The sequence below is a fragment of the Pyxicephalus adspersus genome, chromosome 5 (assembly GCF_032062135.1).
Source record: "Pyxicephalus adspersus chromosome 5, UCB_Pads_2.0, whole genome shotgun sequence".
NCBI lineage: Eukaryota > Metazoa > Chordata > Amphibia > Anura > Pyxicephalidae > Pyxicephalus > Pyxicephalus adspersus.
The window spans coordinates 133,902,710-133,930,694 of record NC_092862.1 but is presented as its reverse complement, the minus strand read 5'-3'; the positions used below and the strand labels follow the sequence as shown (position 1 = coordinate 133,930,694).

The window sequence follows — 27,985 nt, the reverse complement described above, 5'->3', positions numbered from 1 at the left end:
TTGCTTTTTTCAATTTCTTTATGAACAACTGCAAAAGTATTGGCACACATGCTTACACGGATGTCCATGTAATGTTTGGCAGCCTACACACGTATTTTACTTACATTATTTGTGACAATTCTTATACTCATGGATCAATGTTTTAAAACTCATCATTTTACAAATCTCTTGATTAAAAAAATAAAAATCCAATATCACTACAAAGCTGATGTCATGGATTGCTGAAAATACCAAACACAGTACAAGCTGCTATTAAAATCCCTGTAACACCAAAGGGTCAGTTCACTAAGACGTAGGAGTTATTCTCATTGCAATTGATATTTTATTAATAAACACAACTATTGCTAAAGTGCAGTTGACAACTTTTTTGATGTGAAAGAGTAAATAAGCAATTATTTATATTAATCAAATAGTTTTTTAGTACAGTTTCACATGAACCCAATTTCTGCTCTCCTTAACAGACACTTCATTGAATCTCACAGTTACCTAAAGCTCGTGGTATTTTAAAGAGAATCTGTATTCTATTTAAACTTTGGAACATAAGGTTTTATAAAGAATATCAATGGAGAATCCACTAAATGCCTGATAATAACCAGGGATAGTTTTATGAGAGAGGAAGAAAGGGAGGAAAGACACTCCTACAAGATAAAGTCTTGCCACACCTCACTCACTTCAGAAAGTAAGTTATATATGCAAAAACAACAAAGGAAAACCGTGGGTCCAAGAAACCGCGCAAAGTAGGTGTTAGGTTTGGCAAAATTATAGTGTAATAATGGCATACAAAATACAGTCTGTACTTCAACTAATATTATAGCTGTAGGAGCAAAATAATTATGAAAACATTAGAAGATACTGTCATTATATACATATAGGATTAATTCCGATTACTTCATCAGGGTGCTCCTAATCATGAAGTACTAGACAGAGTGCACTACTATTACAAATGATACACACTTGATGGCTGAATAGGTGTCATCAAAGTCAAAAGATTATCGCAGTTTTAACACAACCGTGTAGTGTCTTTACCAGATGCGTTTCGCCGGTTAAGGCTTCCTCAGGGGTATCATAAAGACTTTATGGTTTGTGACCATGCAAGTAAGTGATTCTATAGTGCATAGGTAGATGATGAAGAGATGTTCTGTAGATTGACTGCTAGTTACAGCGCTCCTACGGAGTCTTCAATCCTTGCGCACGGCTGGCGGAATCTTTCACGCCGTCTCCTCACACTCGCAGCAAAATCTTTCCAAACCCGGAACCGCCCAACGCCATTGGCTGCCCTGGGTTTGAAGAGATTTCGTTTGTTGTATATAATGACAGTATCTTGTAATGTTTTCATAATTATTTTGCCCGTACAACTATATTATTAGTTGAAAGACAATTTGTATTTTGTTTGCCATTAATACACTATAATTGTTGCCAAACTAAACACCTCCTTTGTGTGGTTTCTTGAACCCACAGTTTTCCTACCAGGTTCCTCCTACCCTAAGACCTAGCTGCCCAGTTCACCCTACCTTGAAATGGGTCCTGCTACTAACCAAATGAACTTAAATGAGCTTTTGCACCTATTGTTCTATCTTTACTAACTTCATGGCTAACTTGAACCAAGTGTAATTGTGCTATCCATTGGGACTGCCACAAGTGTAATTGTGCTATCCATTGGGACTGCCATAAGGACCAGCAAATACGTTCTCATTGAATAATGGGATGCCAGTTTCTGTGCTTAGCCATAATGTCAGGGATTGTCAGAAAAAGAACTGCTGATGTGTATATATGTGTTGCTCAAAGTGTTGAAGCCAATGAAATCAGTTTGGAGTATGAGCGTCAAGAAGCAAGCAATTTTGGAAAAGGAGGGCCGAGTGCCAGGGCCTCTTTAAAGCTCTCTCCCAAACCATCACAGTGCTGACCTTCTTTTCTCTCATTTTATTTGACCTTTTCAATGACCTTTGTCTGGTTGCTGCAAAATACCCAGTGTTTTGGGTTTGGGAAATAATTTTATAATGCAGTGCTTGGGCATGCTAATAATTGCTACGCCTAGACACTCGTCACATAACATGGGAGTTTATTTACTACTTCGCTCATTTGGTATTTCAAGGTGACAGTGGAAGAATTGGCACAACTGTGAAGGTGATAAAATTTGAGTCAAGGGTGGGCTTGGAAAGACCCTGTTGCTTTGCCCATGGGCCAGGTTACGAGAGAGCAGAGAGAGTAGCAGGGACATGTTTTTATCATAGGGGCTTCCTGCACAGAGGTAAAGTGCAGGAGTTGTTTCATGTTGCATGATGTCTGCAGTCTTGTTAGTAAAAAATCTAAGGGATACCTATGCCTATGTGCAATATCCTATAGACTTGATTGGGACATGCTTCTGCTTTACAGGTATTTCTCATTCACACGGATGGCGTGCTATGGTGCTGGCACTGGCATCTTGGCGCAAGATATTTACTGGCTGGGATTCACACATTGTAAGAGGCTGTAGCCACCATAAGTATGAACCCAAGTAAGACCCAAATCTGTGTAATGAGAAGGCTGGGGAATATAGTGACCCTTAATTAAAACATGCACATGGACTTTAAGAAGCAGTAACCCCTGCCATATTCTTTCACAGTCAAAATTTTCCTCAAATTGATAAAATAACGTATGTGCACTTCATTCACTTTATACATACAAACGCTACTGAATTGGAAAAATATGTTAGTAGGTAAAATTGCCAAATAACAAAAATACTGCACGCCTTATATTTTAGTGAATTGACCCTCATGTAGAATATCTAACACTTCACAAACACACAGAAAAGTGCACCAATCAAATTTCTCAAAAAGTTCATGAATGTTATTGCCACAAAAGGGAGGCGGTAAAAGAAAATTGCACTTTCTATTGAAATGCTCTTCGAAGACATCCATTCCTTATCTGACATCCAAATATTTTGGGCGTTCATGAGGGATGTGGTAATAATACTGTAATGATGATTTCAGCTTTACGTTCATAATTGAATGCTATTGGGATCGTTATTAATTCTGTAGAGGTTTTAAAGTCTTTTGTGCCTATTTTATGCCCATCGCTCTTTTCTCATAGAAAAACGAAAGAGAGTATTTCTATTTTCGATGAGGCTTGATGTTAAAAAAGTGCTATTGCCCCTTTACGTGGGAAAGGAAAATCGAATAGGCTTAATGATGAGAAAGTTGTCTGTTCTGTTCTTGGCTGAGAGTTAAGATATTTGTCTAGTTTTCTGGACATTTATCATTCAATATTGAAGTTGCAGCCATATTGTAGTCAATTCTTAGTAGACACTTCATGAGAACAGAGCTTCTTAAAGGATCAATGCATCTTTGTATAAACATATCCTTTTTTTTAAACATGGCCCATTCTGCAGTAATATAATGCTCATTGGAATCCACACACCTTTTCTTCTGGGACGTTGATGAAGTCAAACAAGTCTAGGTCTGCGCTGGATCATGATACACAAAGAATTCAACATAAACCTTATTTCTCTATTATAATCAAGGTGCCACCCTAGGTGCAGGGGCCATGGATTGTTCTTTAACCTGTCCCCTGTACAAGCCAGCCTAAGAAGTTGCATATCCCCAATTTTATAACAGTGTCATACCATATTGCAGAGGTGTAAACTCCATTTTCATTCCTGTGCATTTGCTAACCTTTATGCTTCAGAATTATTTTTTATGTAACTGAAAATACTGCATAAGTTGTTTCATTTTAATAGATCTGTATAGACTTAAAGCAACTTAATCACCTTGAAAACAATTTTATAGAGGAACTAAATCTCCAAGCAAAGGAAATTAACTAGTATTGACTATGATCTCCTTGCACTGATGTTTCCTCATTACTGACTTACCATGGCTTGTTCTTCATTGTGTCTCTTTGTAGAAATGGCCATCTTGGCATAGGTAGGGCTTTGATAGCTGGGTACTGCACAATTAACATTTCTTGATTTTTACTTTTTACTGCTCATATACAGCTCAGTGTAGGATACCAAGATACCTGACCCTGAAACTGCTCAGACTAAACGGACTCCACTTTGTGGGAATTAAGTCATCCCCACCCAGCCAATCAACATGGCCAGGATGAGAAGGAAGAAGATGGTAGCATGGAACAGAGACAGGTGGATGCAATTAAAAATTGTGATCAGGCAGGTAAGGTTATTTCATTGCAAATGGCACATCACCTGTCCCTTCTGCAATAAGGGACCTGCCTAGTTGCAATATTTAAATCATATTTGGGTTTAGTCCCACTTTAAATCATCCTGCAAAAAACATTTAACAAGCAAACATATTAGTACTCTTAGAGGTGACTACTATCTGCATTTTGGTATGCAAAGAATAATTAGCCTGCATCCTCCACTGCACGCTGTGGTCCTACTCACAGAATACTACGGTATGCAGTAGGAAAATGGCAGATGGTAGATGAAAACATTCAGGCATCTGACGTGAAGATTCTTGGAACATCAGTAAGTTAAAAAACATTTTTTTAAGGTGATAAAGTTGCTTTAATATTTGCATAACTAGAATAAATAAGGATCTTTTCTTTCTTCCTGTGGTTCTGCTTTAAACATAATCAAGGTGTCTTTATCAAAAGTATCATACTGTTATATTTCTGGCACAGGTTAGAAAATGGAGGAACAAAGTTACTGGCATCTGTAGACAACACAAACATGTCCGTACACATTTTAAAACATAGAAACCCCTCATATTTTGCTTGTTTGCCACCACCATATGTTTTGAGGCTCTCTGCTGGCCAGAAAGGTAACAGAAGTACTGGGGTAGTATTCCCAGGCCATCCAGGAGAATCCCAATTACATGACGGTGACCCTCTCGGGGGAGACATGAGCGGCTGTACTGCTTGTTTTCTCCTTAAAGTGACTTTTCTCCCATCCTCTTTTAATGAGTCGGAGCTTCTTGCTGACGCACGGGCACAGCAGCACAATCTTGCCAAGGATGACTATTGTCGGAAGGACCAACGCTATGACGAAGTTTGGCGGGGTGTAAAATCGATAGTTCTCCTCTTCAAATGCTCGTTTCCAGCCATATATTAATATGTGGAAGGTGCTGATTAGCAAAGCCACATAGCCAAGAGTAGACTATGAGGAAAAAGAGAAGAAAAGGTTAAAAGAGTTTGTAAAATTTCATATTGATACTTAACATGTTTGCTATATGTAAAAACTTCAAATATGTTTGCATAGCTGCACTACAGGCTGATAAAAAACACCAATCAATCACACATCCCAGGAGGCTCTTGGCTGCTCCTTCTATGCATCTTGGGCATGCACAGAAGGATTCCTTTCGCCAAAAGGGAAAGAAACTACTGATCTCACGCACATGCAGTCGTTTTTGGGTTTACTTACACTTTAAATGCAGTAGAGAAATATCCAAGTTCTTCATTTACAGAACAACTTCAGTGCCGGAACCATACTTGAATATTACTGAATTTGATTAAACTATTAATGTAGTAGTGGAATGATATTCAGATACTAAAGAGTGAAGGTTCCCTCAAAAGAGATATAGCTAAACCCAAATAAGCATAAATAGCAAGGAAACAGCAAAAACAGAAACGACAAACAATATACCGTATTCCGTGATACTTTGTCATTGAATACAATGCAAATAATCCTAAAATAAGGATCTCATTAATAGGGATCCAAACATCGGCCAACATAGTTGGCACTAGAGATAGATAACCTACTACAAGCACACAATATTGGGCGTGTATATATCGCAAGTGTAGTTGACAAAGTCGCATATGTGCAGCCGGTATACCCAATGCGTTTCGCCCAGCAAGGGCTTCCCCAGGGGTTGCTGCATGCTAGTGAGGTATTGGCATATAATGGAAGCGGTCTGAATGTTTTTAAAACATAAAATGTGATTAATAAATGAAAAGACACTAGTGTACATATAGTACGGAGTCAATCAGACAGCTAGAATGAAAATTAGTTACATATATAAACCCAAAAAAGATTCAAAAGGTATACAAATTGATTATATTGATTATTAATATGCTAACAAAATACCCTAAAAATACCTAGAAACTTTGCCACTATTAACAATGTATGTCCATAGTAAAATATAGTTATTTACATTTATTTAGTGATATGTCACGGTTTCCCTATGTAGAATAATAAATGTTGTACATAAACCACGGTATAAGATGTAAAAAATGCAACTTACATTCAGCAGGAATTATTAAATCTCTGTGTAGGCTGAAGGTTAGCTCATATTTATTGCATATTTTTTGCATATATCCGATGATTGGATCTCTATTAATGAGATCCTTATTTTGTGATTATTTGCATTGTATTCTGAATACTGTATATTGTTAGTCAAAATAGCAAAGAGACAGACAAGCAGGGTTTTCTTTTGGCAAATACTGATATTCCTTTACAGAACAGTTCACAGCCACCCAATTATTATTATTATTATTATTATTATTATTAATATTATTAATAATATTAAACAGCATTTATATAGCACCAACATATTACACAGCGCTTTACCTTAAGGCCCTGGATCACCCAGCTTCACTGATAAAAGTTTATCCTCTCCAGCCTTGGAGAACATTAATAAATCAGGGCCTAAGTAGAGGTTGCAATGACAGACAGACAGTGACATAGGAGGAGGAGAGGACCCGGCCCAGAAGAGCTTATACCCTACCAAAGAAGCTAAAATTGAACCTTAATTTTCTAGGGATGCACGGGGAAAGTTCACTTTCTTTGTTGAGTCCAAGACACTTAGGAGGTAGCAAACCCAGGCACACTTGTTAGGGAAGTTCCAGAGTTCAAAGTCAGAGCATTAGTTCTTTGAAGTGTGAACGTATGACAGCCAGGATAAGCTAGGCCTGAATAAGCTTTTTATGTGTCTATAGCTGCTTGCCAGTCATTCTCTGCTGTTGAACTTTTCCTCAACAGTGGGCTACCATGGTGCCAGATCTGGAGTGTAGTTATTTTATCAGAAATCATAGTTTTTACATCATTACATTGACCTGAGCATGAACAGTGATACGGAGTGAGACTTGTCTGCCTTTCAGAATATAGAGAATCAGACACAATTACACCGTAGGGTGGCTGGATCTTCATATTACAATTTTTTACATATGTTTATTTGGTTCATATTGGCGTTTGAGGTTGTGAAGCTTCTTCACGCCAGCAAAACCTTATCCTCGGGTGAAATGATAAATGTAATGTCTCTCCTGAGGTAGCCTAATACAAAATATTTAGGAGTGGCAATGTGTCATTAACCTTCTAGATTGTAAGCTCTTCTGGGCAGGGTCCTCTCCTCCTCCTGTGTTACTATCTGTATTAGTCTGTCATTTGCAACCCCTATTTAATGTACAGCACTGCATAATTTGTTGGCACAATATAAATACTGTTTAATATTAATAGCAGCAACATATTACACAGCGCTGTACATTAAATAGGGGTTGCAAATGACAGATCAATACAGACAATGACACAGGAGGAGAGGACCCTGCCCCAAAGAGCTTACAATCTAGTAGACTGCATGTTTTTTGGATGTGGGAGGAAGCCTCCCTGGAGTACCTGGAGGAAACCCACGCAGGCACATGGAGAAGATACAAACTCCTTGCAGGCAATGTCCTGGTTGGGATCCTGCAAAGGCCAGAGTGTCAACCACTGAGCCAACCATGCTGCCTCACGTTAAAATTTGCAATGATTTCATGCATTATTTACAAACAATGTTTTTGCCTTTTTATTGTACAGGTTGACAATCTAAAATTCAGCCATCGGAAATCCGGATCCTTCAGTATTCCGGCATGAATTTCGGGTTTTCAATACAGGGGCTGCAGTACACTATTTGGCCACTAATGTTTTGATGGCGCTGTTCTGCAGAAACAGCTGTTGGGTCTTGCTTGCTTCACTAAATACACGTTGAGATGTCCCTGCTGCCTGCTCTCTGGAACTGTGACTCTGCTTCGAGAGGAAGACTGGCGTTGTGTGGCGGTAAGTATAAAAAATGAAAAAAATCCTGAATTTTCGAAAATCCGGCACTCCACAGGTCTGGAGGTTGCTGGATTTTTGACTGTCAACCTGTACTATTAAAACTTACAATGTGCAAAAAAAAAAAATATGGGTTTGTACCTCCTTCAACCTAACATAAAAAAAAAGTTGAGTTGAGATTACTCATATCAATGCTTAGATTTTACTTGACATTCTTCCAATACAGGTACGAATATGAGCCCGGTTATCTCCTGCTATCATATCTCCAGCTTCCTGCTCAGCATTCCCTTATGAAGACATTCATCAAATAATTGCTTTCACTCTGCAGATTTTACAGAATTCTGCACTGCTAGACAGAGCGAATGGAAGGTTCTAAATAGGTCAGAATATTTCGGTATAAAAGTTTTGGGTTGACATCACAGTGTTTTATAGGAGTAATGACAATGATGGGGCATTATAGAAAGCACTGGAATATCTTTAACACATGTACAGAGCCCAGGATGAGGTGACCTAGTTAAAGATAGCAAGAGGATAGCTGTGAATTGATGGATTGCATTTAGTTGCAGAATATTTTATGCAAAACAGACAATCAGAAGTTGTCTAAATATAGTATTGCATTTAGATTAGCAAGCACAGTTAAAGCTAAGGAAAAGTGTACCTGCACAGAAATAAATTACTCTCCTGCAAGGTGTGGTATAGAATCAAGACAAGCAAATTAGATAATTGATGTATATGGGTGTAATGTAAATAGGGTTTCACAGTACCTGCAGCTACAAAGGTCAGTGGGGGCTTGTTCTAAGGAACGTGTGAAAAATTACCTATTGCTAATTTTTACTGTGTTGGTTGGTCGTTCACCCTTTCCTTAAGTTGACATGTCGTGGTGCTGACCCCTATTAGTTAAGGATAAATAATGAGGACAGGAAAGACAGGGGTTTGTAGGCAAATCATGTTAAATAATTTCACACAATAGTGTGTAAAACAAACCACTGTTTGTGTATTGTAGCACATTACAGTGAAAACAAGTAGGCAAGTCCCAGTTCAGTCCCCATTGGAGGTAATGCCTATTAACTATTCAAGAGCAACTAGACTTTTCACAAATATGTACGCAAACGCCTCAACCCAACACGTTTCTCCGATAGGCTTCCTTAGGGGATACACTGAGAGCATTATACCACTGTACATACAGTACAGTAATACACATTATTGTTAGAATGGTGCCAAATATTGCATTATAGGTATGTTATATTATAATATACTTTGAATGTAATTATAGAATCAACTGTTTAGATCCAAAAATATCATCTGATGTGGATAAGTAAGCATAAGGTATATAGTATGACATTAAAGGTAATATGGAGGATAAAACACTTACTTGTGATGGTGATATGGAAGTATGAAGTCTAGATCTTTGGGAAAGTTAGAATCCTTGGTGTTGAGGATGTCCTAAAAGTATATATGGCTATAATGTGTATAGGATTTCACAGTACCTGCAGCTACAAAGGTCAGTGGGGGCTTGTTTCAAGGGACAGGTGTACTTTAAAAATAACTATTGCTAAAATCCCCGCCCCCCCACACACACACAAACACACACACATTTCAATAATTTAACTATTGGTAATGCAGACAGTCATGTATGATTTTCAAATGAATGACAAAGTTTTCTTAAATAGTCGTACCAGAAATAGGGCTGGGCCAAAGCAAAAGTTTATTTGTAAACTCTTCTTACCCTCTCCTTGCTTTAGCTGTGTCATTCACAAATCACATCCACAACATCATCAGTGTGTTATGATTTGTGAATGGAAGAAAATAGTTAGGGGCAAAAGCACAACACCAGAATTGATGTCTTTTATAAAAATCGTGCAGCTTCAACACTAATTTTCCAGGACTCAATCACAGCTATTTCAAATAGAAAAAAAATGAGACATTAAACAAATCTTGAATGTAAAAAAATCTTAAAAGATATTGTGGTTGGTGAGGCTTGAATTCTAGTGACAGGTCCACCTAATAGGGTAAATGCATCTGAAATCATAGCACTATTTTAAAACAAAATATAAAAATTATTATTGGGTACCAGTGACTTTGTGATTTGCAATTTGAAGATTGTAAGCTCTTCGGCGCAGGGTACTCTCCTCCTGTGTCACTGTCTGCATTTGTCTGTCATTTGCAACGTCTATTTAATGTACAGCGCTGGGTTATATGTTGTTGCTATATAAATCCTGTTTATTATTATTATTATTACTAATAATAATATTGCTGGCTAAAATGGTACGGTATTTATATTTCTGGGTTAGAATGAGAAAAGTGATAGGTTAAAGAGGAACTCCTTGTAACCTGGCAGAGCTTTATTGCAGAAAGGGATAGATAATGTCCTTTCTGCAATAAAACATATTTACCTCCCTAATCACTAACTTTATCTGAGCTCTGCATGTGGCTGCTGGAACCGAATGAACTCCAAGTCAATCAACATAGCCAAACATGGAAACATGGAAGAGAAGGACGAATGAGATGGATGGAATGGGGTCTGTCTGTATTTGCTGTCTGGGGTCTCATTATGGATATTATTGTCATTGAGAAGGAAGTGTGGGGAAATGTATATAATAATAATATAAACTAGTATTTATATAGCGCCGACATATAATGCAGCTCTGTACAAAGTTCATAGTTATGGCATTAGCTGTCCCTCAAAGGGGACAGTCATTATCACACTCTAAGGTCAATTTACCTAAATGCATGTTTTTGGAATGTGGGAGGAAACCGGTGTACCCGGAGGAAAACCCACTCAAACACAGGAAGAACCTGCAAACTCCATGCAGATAGTGTTTTAGCCGTGATCTGAACCAGGGAACTAGCTCTGCAAAGGCCAGAGTGCTAACCACTGAGCCGTGCTTTAACATGGACATAATGGCAAATAAAGACTTATCAGTAAAAAGCAGGTTTTAAATGGGAGAGGAAAAAGCAATGCAAGAAGACAATCAGTTTATGAAGCATACTGATAGAAACAGCACAGTGACGGAGAGATGAACCCATCATACCGCTTCTTTATTCATAGTCCATTCACAGGCTGGTGGCAACATGACCTGGAGAAAATGGGTTGAATATTGCATCTAGCTGCTGAAAAGTACTTCTCAAGAAATCTCTGGATTGAAGGTGAATATTGCAACAAATCTGTTTTATTTTATTTTTAATAGAATATTTACTGAATCCTGTTATTTCTGGCTGCAGATTTGTATTAAGCATTGTAAACATTTCTCAGAAATAAAGAACATTTTATGCGTAAGACCTCAGTGGCAGAACTGTGTAACTCTAATAAAGGAGGAAACTAAGACATGACGTGCAAATGCTAAAGGAAAAAACATGAAGCCAAAGTAAAGTTCCTTGTTGATTTAGGATTCTGAAAGCTGAAGTTTGTGTGTTGGCAAATGAGCCGTGTTATTCTGGAAGTGTTCCGTATACCCAAACCGGCCTGAAATAAACATCTAGTAGGCAAATGTACCTGTGATTAATAGCAAATTAAAATCTGAAGGATTTATATGTTTGTAAAAAGTGAAATGCTGAGATTATAGAGTGCTGCCGAATGTCTTAATGCCTCATAAATAGACATATTAAAGGTGTTTTCCAGCATCCATTAGGATAATCTCAGAATTAGAGTAGTAGTAGTAAGTAAGTAGAATTTTAATTTAAATATTACCCAGCTTAACAACACCAGGCTACTGTATATAGCTATGTAAGAATGAGAAAATGCAAAAGTGGATAGGTATTGGATATTTATCATTCAGATTCCCTTATATGGATTAATGCCAACCCCAAATGAGAAAATATACGAAAAACAACAGAAAAGAAAAGAAACAAAAAATGTGCCGTTTCGCATAGTGCCTGTGGCTGCAGCCTCTTATGTTTCCTCTTGATGAGCTGCCTTGCTCTGCATCTTCAGTCCTACACCTGACCAGCACCAGGTGTTAGCCTACTATTTAGTACTTTCACAAAACCTAAGTGGTTGGAACTATATATACACACAAGATTCACCTACAAACTTCAAAAATATGCAGTATATGGGTTTAATTCCGCTACTGCACAGTTACCCCTGAGAAACCCCATACTGGGCGAAACGCGTCTGATCCACAAGCGTGTAGCGTAGATTATCACGTTCGGTACAGGACTCGTGGTGGATCTTATACATCTTATCGTGTGTGTTTATATCATGATCTACAGTATATCTGTCTAGTGCCCACTTAATCGGCCCTAAATTAGATAAACTACACATCCTGTTTTGTACATATTTGATGTTTCTGTTACATGTATTCTATTCATTTATCACTGAATATAAGTTATTAGTTGCCAAAAACCCTGCTTTTTCATTGTTTTTCGTATATATACTGTTCAGTTTCCTGAAAAACCATATATGATGCTAAGACTCATTGCAAGGACTAAAATCCAATGGGTGGTCCAGGGGCAATAAGGTTTGGCAGAAAAGATCAAGATGATGCTGGATGTCCATCAGCCCAGAATTAAGGCGGATTCTATGTGACTTGCTGCAGCATCTAATGAAAGTGAGCAGTTAATGCTGAGCAGTGAAATCAATTTTGGTGCAGGAGAGGAGTCTGCACCACTGGGCAAGACTGAAGAGAAGGCTGGAGTTCAGTAACAAAGTGAATCTCAGGCCTCCATTAGGATGATTAGATTCTCATGTATTTAAAAAAAATGCTATAATGTATGATCTCCTTTGTTAGTCTTTTGCACCTATAGCATTCACTCATCAGCTCCCTACGTGACAGAGCTCAGGCTTTGAGCACTGCGTTGTACAATGGAGAGGGGTGCTGCGTATGCTTCCTACATACTTTGGGATATTTCAGGGGCCTCCAGCAATGATGCGGGGACAAGTATAAAGTGTTCCATAATGAAGACTGCAATTCTCTTGGTGTTTGCAATGAGAAAAATATAGACAACCAATTTATTTCCTTCCCATTGCAGAATCCCAGCCTGTCTAAGCTTCAGGGTCAGCTGGTGTCAGTTTAGACAGGGTGGTAGCAGGATCAACCCACCACCAAGCTCCGTTCAGGCAATGTGATTGGCCCCTCAGGCCTTATTACTGTCACATGAGGTCACATGCGTCTTCATACCTGGAAGCCTTGGTCTAAAGGTGCATGAAGACAGCAGAGCAGTGTGGCTGGTACAATATAACTGCTTTGGTGATGGGCTATATCCAGGCACTGGGATTGATTTACTAAAGTAATATAGACTATTCACCCAGTAAGGTAAATTATCCACCTGCAAGGATTATTTCACTTATCTTAGTAAGAATGAGTGAGATTAAGCTCTGTTGATTTCAACCATTCAATCATGTGCACGAAAAATAATCAATCAATTTCCTTGCAGGTGATTGGGTATTCTTTACAAAGTAAACTATCACAATATACTTAGGCTACGTACACACCTTTGAAATGGTCGGACGAGAATCTGGCGTGTGTACAGCACCAGTCGTCCAAACGAACGTCCTTGCCGATCCACGGACGATGGACGACAATCTTAATGGAAGTGAAGGGGGAGAGAGCGCAGAGGGGTGCGGCTGGGTCGTTCTCCCCCTCCCCTCTCTTTAGAGCAGAATGGCGCTGTATGTACAGCACTCGTTTATGCATTGTGCAGTCGTTTGTCGTTGGACAGGATCGTAAAAGACTATTATTGCACAGGTGTATGCAGCCTAAGACAAGTGAACTGTCCCTTGCAAAGTGACATCTTACACTAGACAGTCTTTTTGCCCTACATAGGAAACGTAACCATACTTCTATATGACCTGTTGTCAGTGTTGGACTGAAACCTCCCCAATACCTGAATGAAGCTGAATTCCCTCCAGTTTAAGGCCCTATTGACGGAGGGGATGGATGTCACCGCCAGTAAGGAGAGCAACCCAAGGCTCATAATGCCGAAAGAGATGTACATTTCCACTCTCCACACTTCTTCTTCGTTCCACGAATTGTCCACGTTACCATGAACCTATAAAACAAGGTTGGTGACATTTGAACAGACTGCTTGTAATAAAATGAAACTTATTACAGGTAGGAGGTGATGGGTGGACATGCTGGCCTTATATGACTGTACAAAGGAAATGCTCAGCTCAGACACCAACATGGGTCATTGAGTCATTGGAGTATTTGATCTGATTTTTTTGCAATGAAATGGAGAGGAAGAAGTAATATGAAGATACCTTGGGCAGCCATTTATTACAAAGGGTAGGAGCAGCGACATTTCATTTTTTTTTTTTTACAACATTAATCATTTTATTTAAAATCTTTCAGCTTGTGACACTTACAAATACAAGAATGTTGACTGGTACAACTAACATTGCACACAATTATGTCTGATCTATAATTACCTTAATAATGGCCGGCTTATACTCACTTTATATATGTTCCTAAAACGTATTGTCTTCATTTTATATACATGATCATATCCTAGATTTAAATTGATCTGGCTGCCATTTATACCTATTCAAACTGTCATGTTCATTATAAATTTGTAGGTCATTACAATACTATCTTCATATCACGTCAATTGAGGTCACCACCTAAGAGGTATATTTTAAATACTATCTCCACAGATACAATCAGCAGATGATGTACACAAAAATATTATATAAAGTTTAAAGCTGTGTACAAATGTTCACATATTACTCCTCAAAGTAATCATTAGTGGTCATTTCAGGTGCCTATGCCTAATGAGCTTTTGCTGTATATACTGCTCGGCATAACTAGAGCCTCTGAGGTTTTTTTTTCCCATCTAGTAAAATTTACCCCCTCTCTTGGTCCTTGTTAAGAGTAAGTACGGGGAAACTCAAATCCATAATAAAATTAATATAGATGCAGCTATGCAAATAACAATATTATAACTACATATCATGGAGTCACATCATGCATTATGCATCCACACACCTGTTACTACACGCCTCTGATGCCCCAGGACTCAATCATCTGGAATATAAAGTCCAGTTTTGGGCACCAGTTCACAATAAGGACATTGTGGAGTTGGAGAGAGTACAGAGAAGGGCAACTAAACTAATAAAAGGAATGGAGGAGCTCTGCTATGAGGAGAGATTAGCGGAACTAAATCTATTCTCCCTTGAGAAGAGACGTATAAGGGGGGATATGATCACCCTGTATAAATATATAAATGGTCCATATAGAGAACTCTCTTCCCCATTATTCACTCTGAGATCGTTACAAAGAACAAGAGGGCACTCTTTGCGTCTGGAGGAAAAGAAGTTTAAGCTTCGGATAAGGAAGGGATTCTTTACTGTAAGGTCTGTGAAAATGTGGAAGTAGTTTTAGCAACTAATATAGATTGCTTTAAGAAAAAGCTGGATGCTTTTCTAGAAGCACATAATTTACTTGGGTATTGAAGTTTTAAATTAAAGACAACTTAGACTGTTGATTTAGGGAATATTGGATTGCCTCACAGGATCAGGAAGGATTTTTTCCCCGTTGGAGTAAATTGAACCAGGGTTTAAAAGGTTTTTTTTTTTGCCTTCCCTTGGATCCACTGTGCCTATATGGGTCTATCTGGAATATGCAGGTTCTAGTATGTTTATTTCTCTAGCAGTTGATCTTGATGTTACTATGTACTTATGTAGGTAAACTTCCTGATTACGTAAAAATATGAATTTTTTAATCCTTTCAGACATATTTGTTTTAAAGCACGAGCGATGTCAGCTGGATGTGAATCACGATCCATATAAATTAAAAAAAGAAAAAAGACTAAGAGATGAGGAGGACAAAACACATCAGAGGGTGTAGCAAAGACAGGTGTATGGATGTGTAATGTCCATGTGACTCTTTGACACTTGTTATTTGCACAGCAGAAAGAATCTATAATAATATTTTTTTTAATGGACCTAATGAGCGAGTGGGTCCCTTTTGCTCTTTCTCAATTAGTTTTGGGGGAGTTTGATGTACTCTGGTCAGCCCAGCACCAGCAATAAGATTTAAATATGTGTGTGTTATTCCCACCACCTACTAGATTGTAAGTTCTTCTGGGCAGGGTCCTCTCTTCCTCCTGTGTCACTGTCTGTATCTGTCCTTTGCAACCCCTATTTATTTTACATTGCTGTGTAATATGTTGGCCCTATATAAATCCTGTTTAATGATAAAACGTGAGAGCAAACCATACTGGCAGACAGAACTAGAATGACTGTGGTAGAGCTTACAGAGTTCATGATCTTTTCTCCTTCACCATGAAACAGTCATCAAGCTTGGTGATTGGCTTTGAATTGCACTGCATCCTCAGGGGAAGGGCTGAACATCACATCCTTACCTTACCTAGAAATATTGAATATCTCTCTGAGTTTTCGGAAAGGGGAACAGACTATTGAAATATGTGTATGTTATTCCCCCACCTACTTGATTGTAAGCTGTTTGGGGCAGTGTTCTCTCCTCCTCCTGTCTATTGTAAGAACATGATTACTAAAGCACAACTGATTGGCTTCTTCTTCCCAGATCTCTTCTGTGCAAGAAACCAAGAGGATGGCACCAGTTCATATTCAAGTACACTGCTTGCATCAAAACCTTGATAAAATGGTGGATTAAAGTGGAACTAAATGTAAAATAAGAAGATTTGCAACCAGGCAGTCCTTTATTGAAGAAGTGACAGCCTTTTATTTAGTCCCAGCCTATCCTTCAGTGTTTTAGGAAAAGAATTGCAAACAGGCAGCTACCGGTAAGAATATGGCAGAAGGGACATCGCCTGTCCCAATAAAAAACCTGCCTGCTCGCACTTTTGGGAATTGCTTTAATAGTGCAGAGATTTTAAATCTATCTGGTGCTGAGCTTTACCTGTACCGTAATACAAACACACACATACAGATACACAATATATAATGTGATTTTGATATATAATGTGAATTCTTAAACTTACTTGGCTGCTGGCATCCTTTGGGCCTAGTTGCATTGCCCATGCAGAGATGACATTGAAGCCTTTAACCACATAGCAGTCCGTGAAGAGAGAGGACAGATATTCAGCATTTGATTCTGGGTACTGATCCACTCGCATGTTATTGCTTACATCCACCAGAATCTTCCCGCTCAATAAATGCTTCAAGTCCCACAAGGAGGAATAATGTTCTCTATGTATTGCTACGAAAACGATGTTTGCTTTCAAAATGGCATCCTCATGATGCGTCACATCCACGACGTGCGGGAAAAAGTCAGCGGCACATTTTGGTTCCCGGCTTCCAATCACCACGTGATAACCGCATCTTATAAGCCGGATGGTCAAGGATTTGGCAAAGTCTCCACTCCCAAGTATTCCTATTGTGGTTTTTTCTTCTTTAATACCATTTGTACCATTGGGTAAGAAAGTATCATTCACACCCTTCGGACTACCCATCATTGTGATGGATTCCATCATTCGGTAGGTCGTCTTTTTTCTTTAGGAAAACGAAAATGTCGGTTTTATTATTACTGAACTGGACAGAGAGCTAAGGTTTGTATGCTTGATGGCAATACAAGTTATGTGTATACTCTCGGGCTCCCTTCCTCTGCAAACACCGCTGCAAAAGATGGCTGTAATCAGTCTTCACCTTTGTGTAGTCATCTGGTAAAGGCAATGAGTCAATCAACTGTGAAGGGCTAGCAGTTCTGTGCCAAACTGTACTATTGCTGTGGTTGCAATGGAATGGAAATGGAATCATAGCTGGCTGCAGATTAAAACAAAAAGATAACTTTTAATACGAATAAGTGACAAAATTACTTGTATGGCATTAATATATGTTAAATGACTTTTTTACATTGTACACAATTGGGCTGATTTTTAAAGCTAGATATAGACTACCATGGGAGAACCTGGGTGATCCAGCAAATCTGTAATCGATCACGTTCTGAATCGAAAACATTTGCTAATGATTTTTTAGAAATAGATTCTAGGTTTGCCAGATCACCCCTGTCCTCCAATGATAGTTTATCTTCTTCAAAATTGGAGAGCTATAATAAATCAGGCGCAATGTCAACTGTGGCTTCCATGTACATATTCTCCAATATAAACCTGTACACATCTAAAGTGAAGTGTACACAATTCGCATAAAGTGCCTACAAAATGAGCTGCTGCAGATCTCCAGAAGCATTTTCCATAAAGTGTTAGTAGGCACAGCGTATGTGCATATCACAGCAAACATAGCTTCCAATGTTACTTCCCCAACCTCCTAGGGTAATAGGGTAAATGCATCTGAAATCATAGCACTATTAGAAAACAAAATATAAAAAGTGATATTGGGTACCAGTAACTTTGTGATTTGCAATTTGATGATTGTAAGCTCTTCGGGGCAGGGTCCTCCCCTCCTGTGTCACTGTCTGTATCTGTCTGCCATTTGCAACCCCTATTTATTGTACAGCGTTGCGTAATATGTTGGCACTATATAAATCCAGTTGAAAAATAATAACATATTATACGTATAGGGCTGGAATTATACTGCAGGGTCATCACACTAAACAGAACATTATTATTTTCCCATGCTAATGCCAGTATATTCTATGGCAAATGACTTGTCAGATCACAAAGAACTCTACTATGGTGAAAACACAGAGGTCATTATTAACCAGGGCTGGCTTTTGTCAGGCAAAAGCAGAACTGAGACACAATGGGGTTGATTTACTAAAGAAATATTGGTTGTTCATATATTCCTATGAAAGGGATATTTAACTAAGTTTATAAATAAGATGAAGATCTGCTGACTTCACTCCATCCAGTCATGTGCAAGATGACCAATGATTTTTCCCTGCTTTTTTTGCAAAGTGAATCATCACCACATTCACTAAGCTAAGTAAATTATTTCTTGCAAGTTGAACATTCACTTACGTAAGTGAACAGCCTAATTTTCCTTAGTAAATCAACCCCAATGCAGGGGCAGTCATCCTGATCAGGGAAATCATTATGTATCCTCAGGGATGTACAATTGAATGGGCCAGTTTGAGTATGCACATAAAAATGCTGCAGTAGCACTGTAATAGTATAGCTGTCACTCTGGTGGTCCTAAGGAGGCCCATCACCCTTCCGTGTTCCTGGGCTTCTCGTTGGCATTGTTTAGACCTGGGGTGCCCAAACTTTTTGCAAAGTGGGCCAGATTTGGTAAGGTGAAAATGTGTGGGGGCCGACCATTCAGCGCGTACTCAGGGCTAGTGTGGGCATGGTCTGCGCGGTGTCAGGGGTCATTATAGCGGGCTCCGTGCAGAGCATGTTCTTGAAATCAGAGTGGGCGTAATCCGTGGGGGTCCCGCAGAGCTTACGCCCACTATAATGATGCAGGGCATTCCCTATGCACATATGGGGACTTCCATCCTGCCGATTATGCCGGCCGAGTAGCAGGCCGATAATTGCAAGGCGGTTGATCCACTCTAATGAAATATAAAATAGCTTTTTTGTACTCGTGTTTTTTATACTGTGGTCAACAGTGCTGGTGGGCCGCATATTATTAATTTTATGAGAGGCTGTGGGCCGGTGGAAATCTGAACACGGGCCACAATTGGCCCCCGGGCTGGACTTTGGACATGCCTGGTTTAAATTTACATGACAGAGCTCCTATGAGCATGTTCTTCAATGGCTGCATGTATGGTACCCTGTGCTGTCAGTCCACCACATCGAGCTCCCAACCGTTGCATACACCTTGCCGGACTTCTGGTTTCTCACCTGATTAGGCCACTCATGGGCGATTCTGTGGTACATTGCAATTCTAATTTGGCCACAGCAGGCAGGAAGACTGAGATCCCAGAAGCAGCAGCGGAATGTGACATGTCCCTGGCACTGGCCTTCTTTTCATGTGGATTTTGAAGAAATAGAGGCTGCCATATCCTTGAATGCGTCCACTTCCCTTTATCTCTACATTGGTGAAGCTGCCATTGGCACCTCCTTGGTGGGTTGATGAAACTGGCACTAGTAGGAGAACTCAGTAGTGGACGCATTTACCTACTTATGGCTTATTTTTTGCATCCCTTTCAGATCTAAACACATACACAAATCTGTATATATACAAAGCAACCTGGTAGACCAGCCTCATGGATGCACAATAATGGAGGCTTGGAAGCTGCACAATGGGCTGTAGGGTTCTTTCTTAGGTGTAGTTTAAATCCAAGTGATATGCCGCTCCTGGATGAGTAAACTGCTGCCATGCACCCAGGAGTGGCAAACCAGTGGAAGAAAAGCAACCATCAATCCAGCATCTACATGTCACATGCAGAAACCGCACCACAACTTCACTGCAATGCAAATGCATGCATGTGTGTACACAAAATAGTTCGGTTTATTAGGAATAGTTCGGAGCGTGGTTGGGGTTCTGTAATCATTCAGTAAGCTTCTGCAGTTTACTGCAAGTCTGAAATTAGCCTTGGGCAAGGTATGTGTAGCACCAACAAAAATAATTGTCGTTGCACGAAGGTCCCTTAGAAATGTCCACTACCGCTTGGGAATTAAGAATGGATTATTGTAGCAGGACAAACAAATGTTATATATTTATTATCTCAAAACTCATTGGTGTCAATTAGCACATTATAGCAAGCCATACATTTATTGTTAGTTTGATGATGTGATACAACATAATATAACTAATAATTATTTCATAATGTTGGAGATTACAGTAAAAATGTGGATTAAGAGCACAATAATTGGAGTTTAGTAATATTAACTAATTAGAAAGATAATTATGGGGGAATTTCATGCATACATTAGTTCCTTATTCTGGATGAGCAGGCAGACATTTGCATGCATGTGATATATTAACTGCATGGAGATTTTATTTAATATATAGGATGAGGTTAAAGCGGACCTACACTTAAATATTAACTCCAATGATTAAAAAGTAACTGAAGGGCCAGAGTACCTTTCATGGAAAATGCGATTATGTGGCCAAAAAGTGGTTATAAGATCTTTGCTGATGCTGATAATTACAGTTTACAGTCAGAGAAATGAAAACTAGCCATTCCTTCATATTCCCTTGGGGGAATGTCATTATGCCAGCTGAGATTCACTGTATGTCTAGACTGCCCATTCAATAGAATTCTATTGGTCAACCACCAAAAGAAAGGAACAGTGACATTAAATTATCCATCTGAGAGTTGGAAAAAGGTAAGTATACATTATTTGTAACAAATAGACCCAGAAAGGCCGGGTACGGGGTCGTCAGGGCAAAGATGGGGGAATTCAGAAAAATTGGACTTACCAAGAAGGTTTGACCACATATATATTTTTAATACATTTTTTTTAAAAATAAGCTAAATTCACTTTTAAAAATGTATCCTATCATCTAAAGGCACTGGTATTCCAAAATAATATATTGTACAAGATTTACAACACAATTATGTAAATTGTCTGTTTTAGAAACCGGAAGTATATAGGGGAGTTTTTTTATTTATAAGTTTAATTCAACCTATGTCTAGCAAAGGGGCTAATCTAGTTCAACACTGAATAAATTATTCTTTGCGGTGTTGCCACTTCTCCTTTTCTACTCTATCCTTATTCTTGTAAAAAAACTGCACTTCTTACAAAATTAAACAACATATAGGGCTCTATTTATTAAAAAAAGGGAATCTGACATTCCCCCAACCATTCCCTGGCGGGAACCTTTTAGGTCTATGTGTTTCAATGGCAGTAATTGATTCCCACCAGGGAATGTCAGATTCCCTGTTTTATATTCAGAGCCCATGGCTCCAGATGTGCAAACACAATGCAAGTGCCCTTAAGCTAAAATGACATAGTGTGGCCCAAAAAACTTGGCTAGAATTCTTGCCTTTGTGGCACTAGGGTCCCAAGTTTGAATTTTAGCAAGCACACAGGTTAAATGTATAAATGATCCATATAGAGAAATCTCTTTCCAATTATTCACTTTAAGATCATTACAAAGAACAAGAGGGCACTCTTTGCGTCTGGAGCAAGAGAAGTTTAAGCTCCGGATAAGGAAGGGATTCTTCACTGTAAGGGCTGTGAAAATGTGGAATCAGCTCCCTCAGAAAGTAGTTTCAGCAACTACTATAGATTGCTTTAAGAAAAAGCTGAATGATTTCTAGAAGCACAGAATATAACTGGGGATTAAGGATATAAAGTAAAAAAAACAGTGACTGCTGATCCAGGGAACATCCGATTGCCCCAGTGAACCAATCCTGTTGGAACAAATTGTTTTTTTTTTGCCTTCCTCTGGATTACCTAGGGATTTTTTATTTGGGATTTGTTAATTTCTATAGTGGTTGAACTTTATGTATTTATGTCTTTTTTCAGCCTGACTTACTATGTTACTGTAAGCATGAGGTTTGCATGTTCTCCATGATTTCGAGGGTTTATTCCAGGTGCTTTGCTTTCCTCCCATGTCCAAAAATAATCAGATAGGTTATTTGGTATCCCCCAAGCTGGCTTTGGACCATAGTAGGGGCATTGGAATATGAGCTGCTTTGAAAGACAGAGGCATGAACCAATATAGACTTTGTAAGGTGCTCTGTAATTTGTTGTCGCTATATAAATAGTAATAATAATAATAATAACTACAAAGTTAGCTTTGTAGGACTATAAAGTGGGAGGGCGGCAGAGAGGAACACAGCTCTGGCGTATCATAGAAGGATTGAGAGATGTGAGGGAAGGCTGTCTATTAATCTTTCTAAGAAACACTCTGTAATAGTTGTTTATTTAAATATAAAATCATTGCTTGGATTGAGTGACCATCATGTTGCATGCAGGGTAAAGCATGGTTTGCTGTTGTCCCCCCACCCTTCTTCAGCATACATTCACCTTTACCTGGCTTTACTCTGCTGTTGCTTATATCTGGAACTTCTTACTATGGACTAGTGCGCCTAAGGCTACGTACACACGTGCAATAATTATCGCTGGAATATGAATGATTAACGACCGATCAGCCATTATGCACGATTTTTTGGAACGATCATATAGTGCATGATTCTGTACATACTGAAACAATACGATTGTTCAAAAATAATCCACCAATAATGTACACACTAGATACGATCGTTTGAACGATGCAGTAAGTTAAGTGTACCGGAGAAAGTGTATAACAGATCAACCGATGATCACTGAACCACACTACACACAATAGATAGCTAACGTTCAGCACCCTGAAGGTTGTTCGTTTTCAGCGACATTGCTCCTTCATCAGCGTCGGTCTGTTGTTGTTCACTTTTTTTATTCACAAAGGGAAAGATAGAGAGAAAAGTAGGCGTATGGAGTAAAGTAGGTGTAAATGAATGGTTATTAAGGTTACCAAAAAAAAGATGCAACGGTTATTAGGTTTTTTTTGGTAACCTTAATATCCCTTTATTTACACCTGATAACTTACCTTTTTACCCTTTAAAGGGAACCAGGGGTACTTCAATGTGGATAATTTCTTGGTTTTTAGGCACCACAATATCACTTTGTAAGTAATCTATGATTAACTATATTGCATTGATCTGCATAGCATTCTGTGATATATGGTTTATTATACCATATTCATGTATTCTTCTTTCCTTATTTTTGTATGTGGACTAGTGATTATTTTTGAAGTATCTATCACGACCTCCATATTACCCTGAGGAAGCCATATTAGCGAAACGCGTTGGGCCATGAGATAAGCTGATAACCTTAAGATAGATATCTATTCGATTGCTAATATATTGTTTTTTCATTTATTACGTTGTAATTATAAATATAGACTAGGAGTGCTATGTTGGTAATACGACTACCTAGATTATATAAACAATAAACACAAGTTAACCATATACATGCCTCAAAAGCCTACTTTTCTCATAATCTTTCCCTTTGTGAACAATTCAACATTATTTAGGCTTGGCAGAAACCTAATTCCATTCTTTTACACAAAATATTCCTAACAAGCCTATCCTGTTAACACTTTTCCCCATTCACTTTTTTTGTTAACATTTATCAGATAATTGATCATTAGTTGTTTGTTTCCAACAATATTTATTGCACATATGTACGTAGACTTAGAATGCAATGGAGCTGATTGATCCAACCATAACTCCGTGTAAGGGTTACACATGGCTTTCCTTTCCCTTCCATAATTGCAGGGGGCAGAGATTTTCTTTCAGTCATTTCAGTCATTTTTAGGACAATAGTCATCAGGACAATGGTGAATCTTCCCAATAGGGAAGAAAGTCTGACTAAAGCTGCGTACACACGGCAAATTTTTCTCGCCCGATAATCGGTATCCGCCAATTATCGGGCGAAAATCTGCCGTGTGTACAGTCCATCGTCCGACGACCGTCCTGGCGGATCCATGGACGATGGACGACGACCGATCCTAATGAAAGGGAAGGGGAGAGCCCGCAGCAGGGTGCCGCTCCGTCGCTCTCCCCCTCCCCTCTCCATAGAGCATGAACGGTGCTGTATGTACAGCATCGTTCATGCATCGTGCAGTCTTTTCTCGTTGGAAAGGATCGTGAAAGATCCTTTCCAACGAGAAAAATTGCAGGTGTGTACGCAGCTTTAGGATCAACCCTTCCTAACTCCACTAACACTATGCCACATATTGAAACCCAGATTTTTGCCCATTTATATATCGTCCTCTCCTGCCCTCTTGGTTGGTCTTATTAGCTTGCGTGCTGTGATATCTGCAGGCCATGTGCTAGAAGCTCCTGTGGCTGATTTCTCCTGATTTCTAGTGGATCAATAACGATCTATACCTCAAACCCCCCATTGACCATATCCATGGCGGCCCCTAGAATCTATTTGCTGCCAATAATTTCATGCAAACATAATGGATTGAATAGAGTACTGAATGTGCTGCTGGTGGTGTGCAGTGCAAATTCTCTGCACCCACAAATGGAGAGGAAGGGTGCAGATTGCCCCTGAAACATCAATACATTTTTAAAATATACAAATTTCTGAAACACTAGCATAGCGGTTTGTGTTGGGAAGGGTCAGCGGAGCTATGAGTGCATTTTGTAGATCAGAGCAGAGTTTAACGTTAAATATATTAACCAATAACATAGACATTGGACACTCACATTACAATACAATATATCCATAATTGCTTTGATTTACCATCAACCTATCAATTCATTAAATTATTGACCTGCAAGACGAGCCCTAATATTGCATAGCTATTGATAGGCTTGCACTTATATCATAGCATCCATTATCACCTTCACAGCCCCCATACAGTACTGACCCTGTCCAACCCCAAGAACACCCTTACCATCAATATCACCCCTGCACTATAGGGGGCATCAGTGACCTCGGCGGTCCTCGGCTTCTTTCGCTGATCCTACCCAACCCCCCCACTGCATCCCCAGCAATGTCTTTTTCCAAAGTCACATTTCAAGGACTATGTAATATAAAAATCTGACAAATTACACAAAATGATCTAGAAGTCCAATCCACCCTGTAAAAGCTAATCATTCCAATGCCAATCATTTTTTCTTTTTATTGCAGCAGCTGCATTCTAAATCAAATGTGGAAATGTGTTCTCAACCTGTATTATATGGATACATATTACAAATACATTGCGGATTATTTATATAAATATATAGGAATCTAATATTTATTGCGGGAAGGGTGAGGCAGGTGTGTTACAATGTCACAAGAACAAACAATTGTATGATAAAATGGCAATAAAACCGTAGCTGCATGGAGTGTGCCAGCATTGGAGGGTAAGAGGACAAAGTTGCTGCCCTGGATCCATCATCTACCCCGGTATGAGCCCCATCTACCCCAGTATGAGCTCCATCTACCCCAGTATGAGCTCCATTTACCCCAGTATGAGCTCCATCTACCCCGGTATGAGCCCCATCTACCCCGGTATGAGCCCCATCCACCCCGGTATGAGCTCTATCTACCCTGGTATGAGCCCTATCTACCCCGTTATGAGCTCCATCTACCCCGTTATGAGCTCCATCCACCCCGGTATGAGCTCCATCCACCCTGGTATGAGCCCCATCTACCCCGGTATGAGCCCCATCTACCCCAGTAGGAGCTCCATCTACCCCAGTATGAGCCCAATCTACCCCAGTATGAGCTCCATCTACCCCAGTATGAGCCCCATCTACCCCAGTATGAGCTCCATCTACCCCGGTATAAGCCCCATCTACCCCGGCATCTACCCCAGTATGAGCCCCATCTACCCCAGTATGAGCCCCATCTACCCTGGTATGAGCTCTATCTACCCCAGTATGAGCCACATCTACCCCAGTATGAGCTCCGTGCCCCCCAGTATGAGCCCCATCTACCCCAGTATGAGCTCCATGCCGCCCAGTATGAGCCCCATATACCCCAGTATAAGCCCCATGCCCCTCCTGCCCAGTGCCCAGTAGGATGGTACCCCAGACACCCAGCACAGACCCGGCTCACCTGTGATTGATGAATGAATGTGATGATCTCCGGTGAAATGCCATGATAACGTCATACCATTCAGCTCTCCGCTGGGGGATCGCTGCACCGGTGCGGCCGCCTGCAGACGAGGACTGGGGAGCTCCGCAGCAGCCAATCCCTGAGCTCCTCTACACGGCAGCCTGCACTGCCGAGGGTGAGAGGAGCCCGCTGATTGGCTGAGGCTGGATGCGCTGTCGGGGAAGGTGCTGGAGAGAGGATGGAGGTGGCTCTGATATCTCATCACCGGCTGCAGACTGTTGTATGTGCTGTGCAATGTTCTGCAGATCTAGGAGGAGAAGAAGAAGGTGCCTGGCTGTCACTTGCTGGGTGTCCCTGATCCCTAAGGACTGGCCCTGGTTTTGGAGAGGATTGGCTCTGGGAAAATCATGTCCTTGACATTTATAGGAGAAGGTTATTGGTGGCAGCTGAGATTTTATTCCTGGAAATGCTCAGACCTAAATATTGCAGAACTGAACATAAAGCTGATCTATCATTGCATTTACATATTATAAAAGGCGGTTGTTTTATATAATAGAAAACTTTTTTTTAATTAATTAAAATGTTTTAAGGACGTTCCTTCCCTTTTGTCCTTACCGCCATGGTGGTAAATATTGCATGGTAAACCCGCAGACTGGGTAGATGGAGCTCATACTGGATAGATGGAGCTCATACTGGGTAGATGCAGCTCACACTGGGTAGATGGAGCTCATACTGGTGTTCATGGAGCTCATATTGGTGGGCATGGAGCTCATACTGGGTAGATGGAGCTCATACTGGTGGGCATGGAGCTCATACTGGGTAGATGGAACTCATACTGGTGGGCATGGAGCTCATACTGAGTAGAAGGAACTGGAGGGGATGATGGATCCAGGGCAGCAACATTGTCCACTTCAAACTGCCGATGCTGGCACACTCCATGCCCAACATCGCATGCCCATGCGTCATCAAGGGCTTTCCCACAATGTAAAAAAAAGTGTTCGGTCTCACACATGCGCAGAAATGATCTGAACTTTTTACATTTGCAGGAAGACTCATCACCCGATCTCACACCTGTGCCACTTAAGTTTTAAACCTGGTAAAAAAAAGATGGCAGCACCCGCTGTTCCATCCACATGGGGAAGAAGAGAAAAGCAGAGACAGCGCAGGGTTTGTGCACAGGCTTTTCACCGCTAAAGGTGGTATTCTTTTTTTTTTTTTAAAGTTCCACTTTAAATAAAAGAATAGGTTGGTTCATTATTGCAGAAAAGACAGGTGTTGCCTAAATATGCAATAAAATAAACTAAACATTTTAGCTCAGCATACCATGCTGGTATTATTCTGGTACTCCTCTGCGCATGCGAGTTCCATGATTCCAGACTGGCCAATCGAAATGGTTGGGGAGCTGAATTAGGTAAAGATGTTGTCTCCCCTAACAAAGATCAATGTAATTCAAAAATTGCAATCATGCAGGTATGTTTATTTTATTTGCAGAAGGGACATTGCCTATCCGGCCCTATTGCTTACTTTTACTAGTAACCATTTCCCACCAATTAAAGCCAGTATAGCCTACAGGCACGCTAGCAAAGAATTTCATCATGCTGCTGCAATCAGCTGCCAACATTTGTCATCAACTATAGAGCCGGAACGACACACCTGACGCATGTGCACAAGAGTTCAGTCATTTCCGGCAGCCACCTGTGCTGAGATTGT

General features: G+C 39.8%; 1 protein-coding gene across 1 annotated transcript; it reads right to left on the bottom strand.

Annotated features, from left to right (window-relative positions):
- On the bottom strand, positions 1-26,392 carry LOC140332119 (metalloreductase STEAP2-like). The gene is made up of 4 exons (XM_072413414.1): positions 26,276-26,392; positions 16,859-17,639; positions 13,781-13,945; positions 1-5,089 (listed from the first exon to the last, which is right to left on the bottom strand). Exons 2-4 carry the CDS (start codon positions 17,348-17,350, stop codon positions 4,805-4,807), a joined length of 942 nt encoding a protein of 313 aa, XP_072269515.1. The 5' UTR covers positions 17,351-17,639; positions 26,276-26,392; the 3' UTR covers positions 1-4,804.
- Positions 26,393-27,985: the final 1,593 nt, after the last annotated feature.

Coding starts and splice junctions, on each gene's coding strand:
- LOC140332119 (XM_072413414.1), bottom strand. CDS start 17,350: ATGATGGAATCCATCACAATGATGGGTAGTCCGAAGGGTGTGAATGAT. Junction 13,946..16,858: donor CAAAGGATGCCAGCAGCCAA/GTAAGTTTAAGA, acceptor CTTGTTTTATAG/GTTCATGGTAACGTGGACAA. Junction 5,090..13,780: donor GGGAATTCAGCTTCATTCAG/GTATTGGGGAGG, acceptor TTTTCCTCATAG/TCTACTCTTGGCTATGTGGC.